Source organism: Egretta garzetta, unplaced genomic scaffold (assembly GCF_000687185.1).
Source record: "Egretta garzetta isolate BGI_Z169 unplaced genomic scaffold, ASM68718v1 scaffold60, whole genome shotgun sequence".
Taxonomy (NCBI): Eukaryota; Metazoa; Chordata; class Aves; order Pelecaniformes; family Ardeidae; genus Egretta; species Egretta garzetta.
The window spans coordinates 1,109,741-1,125,708 of record NW_009258269.1 but is presented as its reverse complement, the minus strand read 5'-3'; the positions used below and the strand labels follow the sequence as shown (position 1 = coordinate 1,125,708).

Below are 15,968 nucleotides of genomic sequence, written 5' to 3'. Positions count from 1 at the left end.
GGAAGATGGAACAGAGAATGCATACCATTGCAGTATTCATCACCTATCTAATTTTCACATGTTTCTTACCTGTTTTGCATAAATTCTGCCATCAGCTTCAAGATAGGGGTTGTACACGCAGGTTCACGGTACCACAGTTCAATAGCTCTTTGCAGAACAGAAATGTATGCAGGGTATCTGCACCAAACTGAGTTAAAGAGTATTCTGATAAAATGCCATCTTGTAAAACAACTTCCCCTAGAACTCTACTACACCATTAGATGGGTGGGCCAGATACAGACTTAGCAGCTCATTCTGACAGAGGGACTGCCAGAACCTTAAACTTAAGCAAGTCTGTGCTTAGAAGACTAAATGCTTTGGAAACATTAATGGTTAAGTGGGAAACAGTTAACATACCAGAGCTGTAATGAAGGAAAAGGAAAGCAGTCTGTGTATGTGAAGCTAGCCTGTAAGAACATATATAACATGAGCTTGCATTTTTAATGAATGGCCTAAGTCACAAATGGCAATTTCATTTAAAACCACCGGAAATTTACATATTAGCAAATCCTGGCCCCCAAATTTCAGTGCCACCTCATATATACTATATTTACTATATAAATGGTTGGGAACAATTTGATTGTATGAAGTTATTTCCAGAGCATTCCAGAAAAGAATTTAGCCAAACTGTGTGTGGGAGACCAGCCCAGTTAGATGTCTAAGAACTCTTTCAAGGAGAGCTGTTTGCTCATCAGCACCCAAGAGATAGCCATTCTTTTAAAGCAGGATTTAAAAGACCGCAATACAGAAAAAAGTAAGTTTAGTAGACTCTGAAATTTAACTTAAAAAAAAAAAAAAATCTTATGAGTTATGCACTGTATCAAAAGACTTCATGCAACAATTTGATACGAAGCTGACCCCTAGTTTCCCCAATATGCTGAAAAAAGAGAGTTTATTTGGGTAAGAATGCAGACTGGTAAATGGAAATAAGGTAGGACAGCCCGACTGGTAAAGAATTAAACAGTTTTTTTATATTGAACTGAGAGATTTTAACTACACAGTTTGCTATTACAACATGATCTAGCTAATCTCGTCAATGGTTTGGTTTAATAATAAACTTATTTTCCATTTTTAACTTCATTTTGTGTCATATAATTCTGCTTTATTTAACCTCATGAGAAATAGTGACTATTCTCAGGAAAATGCTACTGCCTTTTCAGACAATAAAGGCAACTATTGTGAATCTTAGGAAGGAGAATACAGGCCAAGCACTCAACATGGGGTTGTGAAATAAAAGTCTGAAGTACATAAAGGTCTACATGCTTCTAGGATATGTAGACAGAGTCCTGTCTCGGTTCGCTATAGCTCTTCTGGTGGAGGCTAAAGCCGTCAGATGTAGCCCTACTGATGAATGACAGCGCTGTGCAGACAGATGGAAGGCATTCTGGCTACTGCTGTCTGTCCGAGCCGTCTAAAGACCTGTGCATTTTTGCTGCCAGCTGCTTGAGGCACTGCAGACATAAACTATATATAGCAGCGGAGGCTGACATGTGCAATGTACTTTTAGACCTTGTTTCTCTCTCCTTTACGGGGTTCTTTACATTTTAAATCAAACTAGAGTTAAACATACCATGGAGAGTTATCCAGTAATAAACTGGGTTTTAAATTTAAATCCTCCTTGCCTGCAATATCCTCAAAGGGCACAGATGATCTGTGCCATCTCATACCTTTCAAAATTCATTAATGCCAGTTCCATATTTTCTGAGGTGGACTTCCAATCCACCTCTCAGCAGAGGATGTTCAATATACTCAAAATGCAGCAGATGACATGTAAGGTACAGAACTGAACTCTGCTATTAAATCTCCTACGCCATGCCTCTTCCTTAGCCTTCCTAGTAGCCTCACGTACACAAAAGGGAGATGGTGCAATGCTGCAAAGCCCCATTGTGGAATTTTGCAGGGCAGAAAGCAATTGCCATGTCAGATTTCATGGTGAAGAGAGTAACTCAACAGCCAAACCCTACAAGCAAAATACATCCATGAAATACAGCAGTATATCCAATGTGATTAGCTATCTTTTAATTAAAAACTTAAGCATTGCATCCACGCCCATTGACAAGCAAAGACTGAAGACACTATAGTCAAATTTTATAAAAGCTAGGGTCAATAGAAAGGCTTCAGCAATTTACTATTTTTTTAATAAATCCAATAAAGTGGAATAGAGTGGTTTTAAACAGAATATTATTTTTAAGTGTTTTTAACCACAAGCTTCAAGGAATCTGGCTAATTAATGAACTTAACCTGACCAGTCAGTTCAAGCTCAAAGGAATTCAAACTGCAAAAAACAATACTGAGGTTTGAATCGATGCAACTGGCAATAACAGCTATTACCAACAGATTACCTATCAGATAGCCTTGTTTCATAAGAAAACGTGTTCACCTCTTCTCTTGTGATTAGGAAACTTCAATACCTACAGCTCTTTGTTGGGCTCTTTCAAGTTTGTGCCTAATCATGAATCCTTAAAACATACAAACCTAAAAATTTAGTTCTTCAAAAATGGAATAATTTTAAACAGCCATCTTATTGCTGCATGTGGTTTTACTTTGTTAAGAAATACAACACGAATTTGGACAAATATGTAACAATGGTAATTTGGTGAAAAGATTGTTTTCCTCGTTCTAGTGATCTGCATCTGAAGCGGAATACAATCAGACGTCCGAATACCTAGGTCAACCGGACCTTTTAAATGACCACTACATAAAACATCTCGATGGTAGGTCACTTTTCTATAAACTTAGTGTCTATGTACCCACACACAGAGATATTTTTATATAAGCAGACAATTTCATGCACTTGCGCATATACATCCTGTGCTATCCAGCTGACTGCAACTCTGAGTCAACCTAATAATTTAATTCTTGCAACCCATTTTCTTACTGCAACCTTTTTCTTCTACAGACAACAGAAGTCATTAAATGCTGAGAATCAACTGGGAGGAACACAGGAAAAACTGCCTATGGGTTACCACCTAACCGTAAGAAACAGTAAATGAAAGTAACAAAAAAGTGGATATTACCCTGAACTCACAATTGAATCTCCATGGACGTATCTGACTGTGAGACCAAGGACCTTAGACTACAGTCTGATATTAGTATGGAAGAAAAGAGATTAAACATTCATCATCTTATCCAGGCAGTCTTGCAGTAAATAGCAGAATGAAATACGTAAGGAGAATCATCACTGTTAAGAAGAACTCAAATTAGTACACAGGTTTTTTCAGGCCACACCTGCATGTTCAGGACTGACCTACAAATTACAGAGACCACATGTTATGAATACAAAAGGCAAATAAACTTTCCAAAGCTGAGGTACTGGTATTGTCATTGACAGCTTGACATATCAATATTTCAGGAAGAATAAATGACTTTCATATCCAGGGTTTGGGTTTTTTTGTTTTGTTTGTTTGTTTGTGTGATGTTTTTCTTCATCTTTCATTACCGGATACTTTGGGAAGATGCTATGCTTAACACCTGAAGCTGCTTAAAATATTTGGAAATATTTTAATGAAGTCTTTTGAGAGATCACCTAATACAACTTTAAAACAAATTTTACTATTATTATAAGTATTTTCTCTTCATCCCTTGCCAGAGGAAAACTATAAATCTTGTCTCAGCTGAATGAACACCATTTATCATATTCATTTTCTTGTCAATACAATTATGAAAAGCCTTTGGCCTTTTTCCAAGGAGCCTGATTTGCTAGAGAAACTCAATTAGTATAAGCAAGCCTGCTACAAAACAGCCCTATTTGGCAATCTAGCGCAGCTTCAGCATACCTGACGATTCACCTCTAAACCATGATCCTAATAACTCAATCATAATGGTAAAACACAAGATACAACTGTGTCCCCTGTGCCTCCCCCCCGCTCCCCACCCTGGACCAAAAGGACTTAAAAGAAATTATTTCTGCTCATTTTTGCCATCTACTGGACAAAACTTAAATCCTAAACATTACGATCAGAAAAAAAAAAAAAAGAGAAGAATCTCTCAGGTGAGAGATTACTGAGTGTAATTTGTTTTGTTATGGACAGGGCTTGGACCCAAAATATTTCCTGCAATCACTTGAAAAGTTTATCAATACATTCTTCTACCAACGATTGACAGTGACTATTTCTGACAGTCTTCATTACAGAATAAACATCATCTCATGGTATATTAAAATCTTAGCCTTTTATCCCTTGCCTCCTTGTATTGTTTATTTATCGAACAAATGCAAGTAAATCAGATTGATTTTGCTTAATATTCTGTATTTGCCATTACCAACATTGAAATACTAGGGCTTTAAGCGTAACAGAATAAAATCTCTTTGAAAAATAGCTTTTCTTTGCTATTAAAACCATTTTCTGATGATATATTTGAAACTACAAAGAAATATGTTAATCAAAGGATTTTTAAACTTTATATGATAAAATTGGCATCTGACCCTCCCTTATCCTCCCATTTACCTTTCTGTCCTTATATACAGTAAACAAGAGTTGCGATACTAGATACTTATTCTGCTGTAATGCTTTGGATCAATACCTGGATGAAGCTGGACTCGGCCAAAAGAGGTGAAATCCACTGAACAGAAGCATGCACTTATCCTTTACAGTCAAAGGTGATGAGGAAAAAAAATTTTGAACCTGTGCAAGGGAAAAGAAACTGAGAAGGCCTGAGCTTTGAATTCCACACAAAGCTGCATTCCAATCTATTTTTATTGTTAATGCAGAATAATGAAATCCAAAAGTTCAATGCTGTTTTTATTTATTTGTAATAAACCTAATTCATAAACTGGAAGGAATAAATTAATTAATAAAAACCACCAAACAACATTCAGGAAAGGGTCCTGAGAATTCCATATCCTGGATCCTTGTATAAAAAAACCACCTCCGTGGATGAATCCATTTCTTTCAAATGGAGAGGAGGTAAGTCTCTGCTATCCCTCCTCCTACAGCTGGAGATTTGCAGTTCTGCACAGAAGAGCATGATATTCATGCTGTACTAGGAAAAGCAAAGTAAAAAAAAAAATTTGAAATGGAAGCAGCACTGATCTGCTTTTACACATCTTCCTGATTTTATTATTAAGTTTTAGGGTAACACAAGCACAAACGGTACTAACGAAGTTAAATGTACCCAGTGGTGCCCACTAGAAAATGAGATGCTAATTCACAGTCTGGCTTCAGTAGTTTCTTTTTTTTTTTTTTTTTTTCTTTTTTTCTCCAGTCCTCTAAAACTGAAATTAAGGGATGTTTTCCACTGATTTTAAGAGAAATACAGATTACACTGCCTTACGTTTTGGACTTGCTTTCTGCAAGCTGAGCCTGCACATAAACAGAATCGCTGCAGCTTGCTAAGGTCTTAAATAGGGCTTATCCGAATGGGCATCAGGATCCTCCTGCCCACCACACACAAGGACATCTACCTCTGCTGTACAGCCTTTCAGTCCTTAAAGGCTAATTTCCTAGCTGCAATTCTATATTGATGAATTCCTCTTTCTTAACCAGGAAGATCATTACTGAGCAGTAGGGTTTCATTATTTACTTAAAATAAAAATCTTTGTAAAAGCTTGATTTCTAGTAAAGCATGTACTTGTACTTGAATGTTATTTTTTCTGTCCATAAAATAAACAAATACATAATTAACTTCCATAGTTTTGTGAGATCTAAATTATAAAATAAAATTTTTTCATAGTTACTTCACTATGTATCTCAGCAGTTTGTTACTAATATGACTGTGTGCCTGAAGAGAGAATTACAGCTACTGTATTTATAAAAATACAAAACATTTCTCTACAGTATTAAGAAAATACCCATGAGTATTATTGTATTTGTTGGCATAAAAATGTACACAATATTTAAAGCAAATAGAGTTCCATTATCATTACTTACTGAAGAAAACTACAATCTAAAGATTTTGATTTTGTTTTCAGATGTCCATTTTCTTCTGGATCAAGATGACTGCAGGTGTTGTGATATTAATAGAGTTGACATAAATAGAAAGTAACTGACTAAATTAAAGACATGATTCATACCAGAGAGAGAAATCTCCCCAGATAGCACTTGCATAGTATTTTTAAGCACTTTTCATGTTAAACCAAATGTAGGTACATTGTGTTTGGAGTTAAAGACACAGCTTTTTTTTTTTTTTTTTTTTTTTTTTTTTCTGAAAACATAACGGATTTATGAAGGGAGGAGACCCACTTGGATATGTTTTCTAAATTAGTAGTGTGACACAACAAAAAAAGTGACCTCTCTGTGGTCCTTCCCAGTTAACTGCATGGTTGCCATTGTGCTGTAATTTTAGCTGATTACACATTAGTTCATTTAGCTTTGTTTCCTCTTCCCCACTGTGCCATACTATTAAACTAATGCAAGGGGCCTGGTATCCCTCTGTGCACAGAGCTGGTATTGTCATAGTGTAATAAGGATACATCCAGTCAAACAGCATGGTGTAGCTGGTCTTTGTGTTCAGTGCAAAGGCAATCCCTCGAAGATCCCTTGCCAGCCCGATCAACATACGCTGTCAGTGGGAAAGAGACACAGTAATTGATTTTCACGTTAGCACAGAGCAGATGGAGTAATAATCAGCCAATAATGACCACATATCTGATTTTGATTCATTAGTTTAAATGTCTCGCTCAAATCTTTTTTTATAAAAACCACACAGATTCTTTTAACAAACAAGATTGCCCCAAGTTTTGTAGTGCTAACACCAGCAAAACACTAGCAAAATGCTTAGGAAATGCTTTTGATTATTCAATAGGCTATCCTAATGAATAATGCAAATTAAAAAATAATATATGAATACTGTGTATTAAAGTTTAAAAGTGCTTCCTGTATTAATATATTTAAAGTAACAATAACCATAAAATGTTAATTTAAGCTTGTAATATTTTGAATGAGGTGTAAGACTAACTGATACTCATAACAAGCTACAATTAAGGTTGCACTGAGATTCTCGTTGTACTGTTATTTTAACTTACTTTTTTTTTTTTAAATTTTCCAAGTTAGGTTTCTTCAAAAAGTGACTTTTTTGTTTACAGAAGCCCATGCAAATACCTCTCTGTACTAACATTAGTTCTGAGGTGAATTTTTTTCCTCCTTTAATGACTGAAGTGTGGCTTCAGAATCCTTCCAGCACAAATGCAGGCAACATTTTATGCATAGATAATTAGCCCCTACTAAAGGGCTGTTTTCAGGATAATTAATAGACATCAATAAGAAACACTAGCAAATGAAAAATGCTTTAACAATATAAGCAAACTTTTTAATTTACTTGGACATAAATATTATTTTTTGATAATTAAGTAGTTTTAATATATTCATGTGTTGCAGGTGGGATTTGTACTTTTTTATTTTTCATAATAAAAGACCACAGTACCGCAGAGTCCGGTAAAAAAAAAAAAAAAAAAAAAAAAAAAAATCACAGAAACATGGCAAAAAAACCCAGTAAGGAGGTTCTCTCTTTAAAAGCAGAGTTTTCCATAGTGTACCACTTGGTGCTAACACTGTAATATTTATAGTCTTGAGAAATACAGAAGGTAAGATTCACGTATTAATTTTAATTGATCACATAAAAGAGCAAATTATGGCTGATGCCTTGTTAAACTGCTAAATGTAATCTTACACAAGGGCTAATTTCTACTTTTCATATACAGACCCATTAGTCCAACTGGCTTGGATGGCACGCACATAGATTTATCCAAGGATAAATTGAGTTCTCTACAAAACACTGGTGAGGTTGTTAGGAGTATTTTAATATTTGCATTTCCTTTCTGTTGTGCATTGAAATGGCCTGAACTTGCAAGATGCTGAGAGGTCTCAACTCTCATTAACTTTAATGGAACTCTGAAATCACTAGAGAGGAAGTGTTCAATACTGAAAAGATGCAATATAAAATTGTAACTTTATCTCTATATTCATCTGTATTTTTATATTTTGTGTGCCATTCTGTCCGCACAGAAAATAACTGTTTAGCAGACATGGTGGCCAAAATGTACAGAATTAAAAGAACTGAGCAGCAACACTTTATACTTCTTTCTGAAGGGATACAGAGATGCAACAATATACACAAGGAAGTGGAAATCTTCCAGACTGATTTGGTTCCTTTGCCCATTCTAGCCACAAAAAAGGAGACGAGCAAGACCGCACAAAGGAACGGCTGGAGCAGGGAACAAGGGGAGCTACAGCCCCTGGCAAGACATGAACTTGCCTTTGTTTGAGGATACGCTGGGAGAGAAAGAGCTCACCATCTTACTGTGGTCTCTAGAACATGGATTCGAAAAAGACAACCAGCTAACCCATTTAACATGCTTATTCTGTCTTTATGAAAACAACTGGTGGTAAGAAAACACTTTTTTGGTCGGTTGTGAGACTTTAAAAACTGTTAATAAAAGTACATGTGCAGCTTCCTTTAAACTACAGTCCCACATTTCTGGGAACCTACACAAACACCAAGCAATTTCAGACACCATTTAACCTTCTAAAGAAAGGAGAACTACTACATAAATGACATTTCTTGGTTTTCTATTCTTTTAATTCAGGTGTTGTTATTAAAAAGCCCATACCATTAACCGCACTATTCTTAATAAATGACCTCAATCTACAAGGCACCATAGTATTCTTGTCCTATAAAATCCCAAACTCAATAGTTTAGATATTATCCATCAGAAATCAACTTTATAAAATAACACTGCCTACAGCTGGCAATGTCCGAACAGCTTGTATAATAGCCTACAGAATCCTGAGATAAATCCTCATCCATTTAAGTCACTAGTAGAAATACCTTTAAACTCTAATAGGAGCAAAAATCACCCTAGATTCCATGCTTGCTTAAGTCGCATTTAGTAATAACCACACCCCCGCCCCCAAAACCCTAAAATCCCAAGACAGTCTAGTTTTGGTTCATGATGAGTTTTCAAATAGCACTTATATGCATAAAATTTATTAATGACAAACTACATTATACACTTATACATCTACTTTTTGGCTCTCATCCTGCGGGCTTTGAAGTGCTTTGCAAACTTGAGAGCATTTTGAAGAATACGTGAAGCTGCTGCTTCATTCACAACTGAACACCGGCCATTTCTGGGGCAAAGTGACAGTTAATAACAACGCCAGCAACCGCAAAACGAGGAAGATGAGAAGCGAAGAACAGTAAATACAAGAAACACAGCAAGAGCAGCTTGTCAGCAGAATGTGGGTTTATACATTGCTTTTCTTGCTAATGAAACAATTTTGTTCAAATTCCTCTTTTGAAATATTCTTCCCTGGACGCCAGTGAATAGGTTTACTTAAGATTAATTAAAACAAGGCAATTTAAAAAAGAAATTCAAGTATTTTGCTTCAAAGTCCCGAAGAAGATTTGTCAACGGATTTTTCAAAGGAAAGAAGCTGAAGATTTAAAAAATTCACAGAAAAAGCCCTACGACTTGCCAACGTGTGCCAAGAGTCTGACTAACGCAATTTAAAACAGACGAGACTACTCACGCCACCCACCCCCAAAACGGGGCTTGTAATGGAAAGTCTGACAGACCCTTAACTATAGTGGCACTACTGGGTGCAGCTATAATATTACCCTCATAATTCTACTATATAATAACAACAAAGGAAAAAAAAGGTGAAGGGTCATTGCGCTTTGTCTTTAGAATTAAGATGGCTGTCTTCATCCTTACAGCATACTCTTAATTCTGGAGACACGTCTTAATAACCTCTAAATAGTTCCAACAAAAGAGCCGTGTCAGAGGAATGAGCAGGCCCCAAGGTGTTTCAACTGGAGTGTTTTCATCTGCCTTTATTGCTCTATCCCTCTCCAGAATTAAGGCAATAACCTGTGATAAATTATTCAGGAACTGCTACAGGGATCAAAGCAAAATCATTCTGTTAAAGTGCTGTTTGCAACATTTGGCACTTAGTGTGAAAACTTTTAATGTGTGCAAGCTGAAAATCAAGGATTTTAAATAATTTAACAGCATGGAGTTTCTACAAACCAGCTAAAGATAGCATGTTGCTATTTAACTGCTTTTTCCTCAGATGCTTTTTTTCGTGCAGTTCTAGCAAACCTGATGATGTCACAACTATAAACAAAGTACTAGTGAGGTTCCAGTTACCCAGCTGATATATTACTTAACCGGGTTGTCAAGAGAAACCGTGAAATTCTTAGAAGAAAATTAGCTACTGTTTTAATAGTGGACATTTTTCCTATTAATATAAAAATGTGAAAAAGGAAGTGGAGAAAAAAAAAAAAAGGAGAAAAAGGGAGAGCAAAGCACATAATTACTTAAGCCATCTTCAATTATATTTGAGCTCCCTGGAAAAGAAACGTGAACATATGTTTTGTATGCAGATTTAATGATTACAAATGTATTTTAAAAAGAAAGAGCTCCCTTGTTGTGACTGTTTTTCAATGGTGTATTTCAGAAATATTAAAAAACTAAAAAAACCCCCAGCCAGTTAGAAAGTCCTAGTAAAACCCACAAATTAAATGAATTTGGCAGTCCTGGACCATTTTCATAGTGATATTTTAACAGTGTCATCTCCCTGTGGATCGGAATACTAAGCATTTTATTGAAGAACTGAACTGGTTTTGTTTTCGCTACTTGCAAAATGAAGTACCTGAAAGCACTTTTGCATGTATTATTTATTCATCATGATAGAAAAATAGCTTTAACCTAATAAATTATGTTTAAGAGAATTTAGAGCAAAAGTTTTGTTTATGATAAAGCAACAGATTTAGTTCTTTATCAGTAGCTTAAAGCACCAAGTTTTCTTTATACAAATTAGACAGATGGTGCTTACAGTAGAATTTACTAAAGGTCTGTCACAACAAATGCAGCCAAGCTGCATATTTAATCACTGCAGAACCTTGTCTACCTGCAGCTGCCAACTGCTAATCCAATTTCCCTGATAAATGTGGCAAGAGACACGATCAGCAATAAAGAGCATCTAACTCCATTTTCCTGCAGGGCGTCTTTTGATGAACATTTAGGACGGAAGCACGGAGTGCACTGTGTGGCCCTGGCTTGTGGCAGCTGCATGCATTTTGAAGACACAGTTCTCAGGTTACTCACTTAATTCTGCCACTATCATTATGTTGCTATTGATCTCAGTAGCTCTTGTCTACACAGCATTACTCTAGATGAAGCTGAATCAGGCAGTTATCATGCATCAAACTTGCTCAAAAGCCTGGAGATTTCCCCTTAATTACTTGTGATTTTATTTGCAAATACCGTTAAAGTGTAATCAAGCAGTCACTTTCCAGGGTCGTTAAGAACTTGCTAGTTTAGGAATATATCACTGGCACTCCATTAAAATTTCTCTACTAAGATGGTTTCAAGCAAACCAGACAGGACAACAGCAAAATTATTTTAATAAACTGAATCCTCACGTGAGATGAATACAGTTTCCTACAGAATGGGTAATGCTATCAAATGATCTCTTTGTTCTAATTGTCAGGATTTATAACTTGAAAATATACGAGAAAAATCCAAGATAGATTAACTGTGTCTATTTAATAAATGAAAAGTTGTTAAATACATAAAGCAACAACAAATGAGGAAACAGAGAATCAGGTAATTGTTGAAATAACCCTAAGTACCATTTAAAAAAAATAATTAGCTTAATTCCAGTGATTATTGTGAACTGTGCATCTTCTGGTAATGTCAGAGATGTACTGCAGACAAATTATTTACTAAGTATTTCTAGCATATCTGTTAATTTTCTTATAAAAGGAAGTGGATAAATATGATGATGTAGTATTTAAGTTTCCATCATATTTTAAAATAGCAAATTAAGAATTACTGTTAGGGTTTCTTCAAAATTACCCTGTGCAGCAGAAACGAGCACTCCAGTGTACATTGTTAACTATTTATGCAGTGATGGTAGAAGGAGATCTCTTTAATGCAATCTATTATCGTTCCTGATGATGCAGCTTGTATCTAGCAAGTCTTTTTCTTCCCTAAAATATACTGTTGTTTTGACACAAACAGCTTGCTACACTTAAGGATTTTACTAATAAAACATAATGTTGTGTTAGATATTATGACTGTTGCCACAGCTGAACTGACTTGTCAAATCAATCCTAATATGGCTCCCACAGGCACATAAAAACCTTATTTAGCTATCAGTTATCCTAATCACTTTGTTCAGTTTAAGGGTGCAATACTTCAAGACCAGTTCCTATTTATACATATATGCCCAGCCATTTAATAAAGTCTTGATTTATATAATAAATTCTTGTTTGAAAAAATACTTTAAAGCAGCAGTGTTTTATCAAGTGTGTTACAACATGTCTCCTCATACCCCCAAATAAATATGTTAATGTACACAAACAGGATACTTGCATGGCAGAGGGGAATATTACCTATGAAACAGGTAAGTTATCACTGAAGATAAATTTGTCCCTTTGATTATAAATGGGGATCAAATGGGGTCACTTGATCTGCAAAGCACTGAAAAATCCCAAAGCCTTTACAAAACCTTTGAACAAAGTTTATTTAGGATAGTCATTCATAGCCTTTTTATCTCTCCTGTCTGCATTCCTAATTTTATATATGTATACAGTTATAAATAGACATGTAAGTATACAGGTATATACATGCCAAGAGACAGAAGAGATGACAAGCTTGTTGCTAAATGCTATTGCCCTGCTATTAGTTTTTCCCATCAATAATAATTGAAATAAACCTACCTTTGCTTCTTCTTGTTTAAAACTACTGTTGAATATCTGAGTCACACTTTCAAATGAAACTGTGAGGGGGAGCATGAAATTCTCAAACTCATCCTCGTCTTCACCTACAGGAAAAGAAACCAAAACAAACCAGCAAAAGCATCACATCATATTCACACTGTTGTTCAGAAGGGTCAGTCTCTTAGGCTTTTATAGAAAAATCTCACTGACATCATGGGAAGTTTCATATGACCTACAGGAACAAAAACCCGAGGTCTGACACATTTTTACTGAGCTATAAACAAAGACGACAGATTGTGGATCACAAACAACTTGTATCTGAGACTAGCATGTCTCTGCATTTCACATCTTTCTCTTTTTCATATTTCTGTTTTCTCTGTTAATCTGACAGCATTTGTTCAGTACACTGGAAGAATATTCACATATGAAAGTCAAGACAACAGTTAGAAAATGTTGAAGTGCAACAATAAATTAGACCCTTTCACGTGTGTACTTTGTAGTATGATGTTTAAATCACAATCTTTTATGATCGTATGCTATTTTTTCTACCCCCTACCTATTTAGTATACAGAATAAAGCTGCTGTGGAAATAAATCTGGACTGTATTGGGGTTATTCATGTGACACTATTGCCTCATTTGTTTCAGAAGGTGTGAATTTAGAGTAAAAGTAACAACATGTTGAGGTTAGGAAAAAAAGAGATTGTCTTGGTTAGACAATCAAAAGATAACCTGGAAGTCTGGATTGGTTTTGTTTTGTCATGACACTGAACAAGTAACCATAAACAACTTTTTAGAAATGGCAATTTGCAAGAGGATTGATACTCAGCTACTTATCTTTAGGCCCTTAATGAGGGTAGCTTGCTTCTTGAATGCAGATTCCCCTTGAGAGTAATTCAGAGTAGGAATTTAATTTATGTTCTTTAAAGAGCTCTTTGCTATAGGGCTTCTCTCTCTTCTCTCTTCATTGGCAAAGTCTGGCAAACTAAGTTGCAATTGAAGTTAGGAGGAGGCTTTTGTGTGTCAAATTGGTTGTGCAAAGTTAGTGTAAGCTTTACGGTTTAGTTTCTGCACTTCGTTTACCCATCTCTAAAATGGGCCTAGTTCCAGCTTCTCTCTAGGAATACTGTGAACACCAAATCACTCACCCCTGTACAACAGTAAGAATGACAGAAAAGGCCAAGAAGAAAAAAGGCCAGGAAGAAAAAAATAGTCACAACAGAAAGCAAAGTGTGGACTAACACATAAATCCAGATGACAGCATAGGAAAAGAAAAGTAAAAAAAAAAAAAAAATCAAAATACTCAGTAGCTTCTCATTAAGCTAGGATGACACATCTTCTGACCTGAGAGAGGCACATATCCTCTGAGAAAAATAATTGTGATCCTGCAGATAAAACTGTTTCATAACAATGTAAATATTTACAACGGAGAGGATAGGAAAGTTGCAGAGGCAATCCCAATTACGGCATTTCCTCACTTCTGAATACTTGGCTTTGTGACCTGAACTGTTTCCCTTTAATACAGTGCTTTTGCGCCCAGTTTTCCAGATTTTTTTTAAAGCAAAGGAAATACTTTCAATAACTTAATGCTGCTGCACTGGTCAGCCACAGTTACGCAGCCTTCACATTGCAATCTGTGCTCAAGAACTTTCTTAAACTAGCAAAGTAACCGACCAAATCTGTGACTTGCATCCCGCACATGCAGCAGAACCGGAGAGGCTGAGACGCTTTGTGCTACATTTTAAAGCTACTGCTGGCAGCCATAGCATCTGGTGGACTTTGGGAAAATCCAATCCTGTCCATCTTTGCCTGTCTCCTTGTCCATCTTCTCTCTGCTCTTTTCAACTGGAGTCGTTTACATTGTTTAAAACGTAAATATTCTCAATTTACTGTATTCAACTAATCTCCAAAAATATGTCTATATCAAACGATTACTTAAAACAACTCCCACCAACAAAAATTCATCTTAATTTTGTTTCCACGTAAATTGTTTATCATTCATATAAAAGGATTTTATATAAAGCTCTTAATTTAATTTGAAAAAACCTCAGAGAAGACAATTGGTACAATGCTTTTTTGTCTAAAGATGCCAGTTTGCACAGTTTGAAAATACCTTTTGATTCACAAGGTAGAAAATGCTGCCATTTAATGCTTGCACAAATACAGAATTCGTGTACACCTTACTTTTAGAATTTGGATCCTTAAATGCAACTTACACCTGTCTGTGTTTCTAGATGTGCTTTTCTATCAGTTCAAACGCAAGCAAATTTATTCCAGCAGGAACACAAAGGACAACAGGCAAAAGACTGATGTATGCTTTTTCCAGATATTCATTTCCACTAATCATTTCAGATCTTGTAGAGCTGCTAATCCAGAGGAATTACAAAGACCTCTGTCAGCTTGTAGCCAGTCATGTCATGTGCCTGCATTCTGACATATATTTACACAACTTCTACTTTGAGATGTAATTTTTAACATCTGTGATCTTGTTTTTACCAAATTTCCCCCCCCCCCCGCAGGAAAAGTTACTGAAACTGCATGTGTAACCCATTTTATATTAGAAAATGCACGCATTGCTTATGTTATATGACATTGAGCCAGTACTGAAAGCAGTTCAACTGTAAGTAAACACAGGTCCAGCTCACAGTTGCCATTCTTTAAGAAAAAGCTGATAAATATGGTTCGGTCTTGCCACGAAATAAACTCTTTTCAGCACTCAGCAGGAGACAGTACAGGCACCCATTATCAGCAAGGGGAGTAACAACTACTGTTGGCTGATGACCATCTGCACAAGTTGCCTAGTTAAGTCCTTGTACGAGGGTTGGAAATGACTACACAAAAGACTTGCCTTATTTTCTGAAGGCCTTCATCAGTGGGCCCCCTCGGAACAGCTATAGGCATCCATCCTCACGAAAGCAGTCTGCAAGGCTGATCCTCAGCAGACATAAGCCCACAACTCTGAAGGAGGCCTCTGATCAGAACAGAGGCAATTTGAGATGTGCTGCATTCTTCACCATCAGCTTCTTTAACATACGACTGTTTCTGTGTTCATTTTGATAAGCCCAGCCTTCCCCGTTTAGACAACGGAGAGCTAATCACGCAGAGTTTTACACTGGTGGCCAAAGGCAGTGCCTGGATTCCCAATAAACCGAGCCCTTTACCACACCTAGCTATTAAAGCATGTGCTAGTTTTTACACGTGTGTAACCTCCCTAATTTCCAAAGGGTTACTGAAAAAGTAACCCCAAATGCACGTTTAAGTATTT

The 15,968-nt window shown here is 36.1% G+C and overlaps 1 protein-coding gene across 1 annotated transcript in view; it reads right to left on the bottom strand.

Annotated features, from left to right (window-relative positions):
• RANBP17 (RAN binding protein 17) overlaps positions 1–15,968 on the bottom strand; it is a 159,194-nt gene that overhangs the window by 44,089 nt on the left and 99,137 nt on the right. Inside the window, exons 19-21 of the mRNA XM_009649615.1 lie at positions 12,706–12,809; positions 6,449–6,537; positions 70–177 (exon numbers count right to left, since the gene is read on the bottom strand). Coding sequence (XP_009647910.1) covers positions 70–177; positions 6,449–6,537; positions 12,706–12,809 — 301 coding nt within the window. The remainder of the gene's footprint in view (positions 1–69; positions 178–6,448; positions 6,538–12,705; positions 12,810–15,968) is intronic.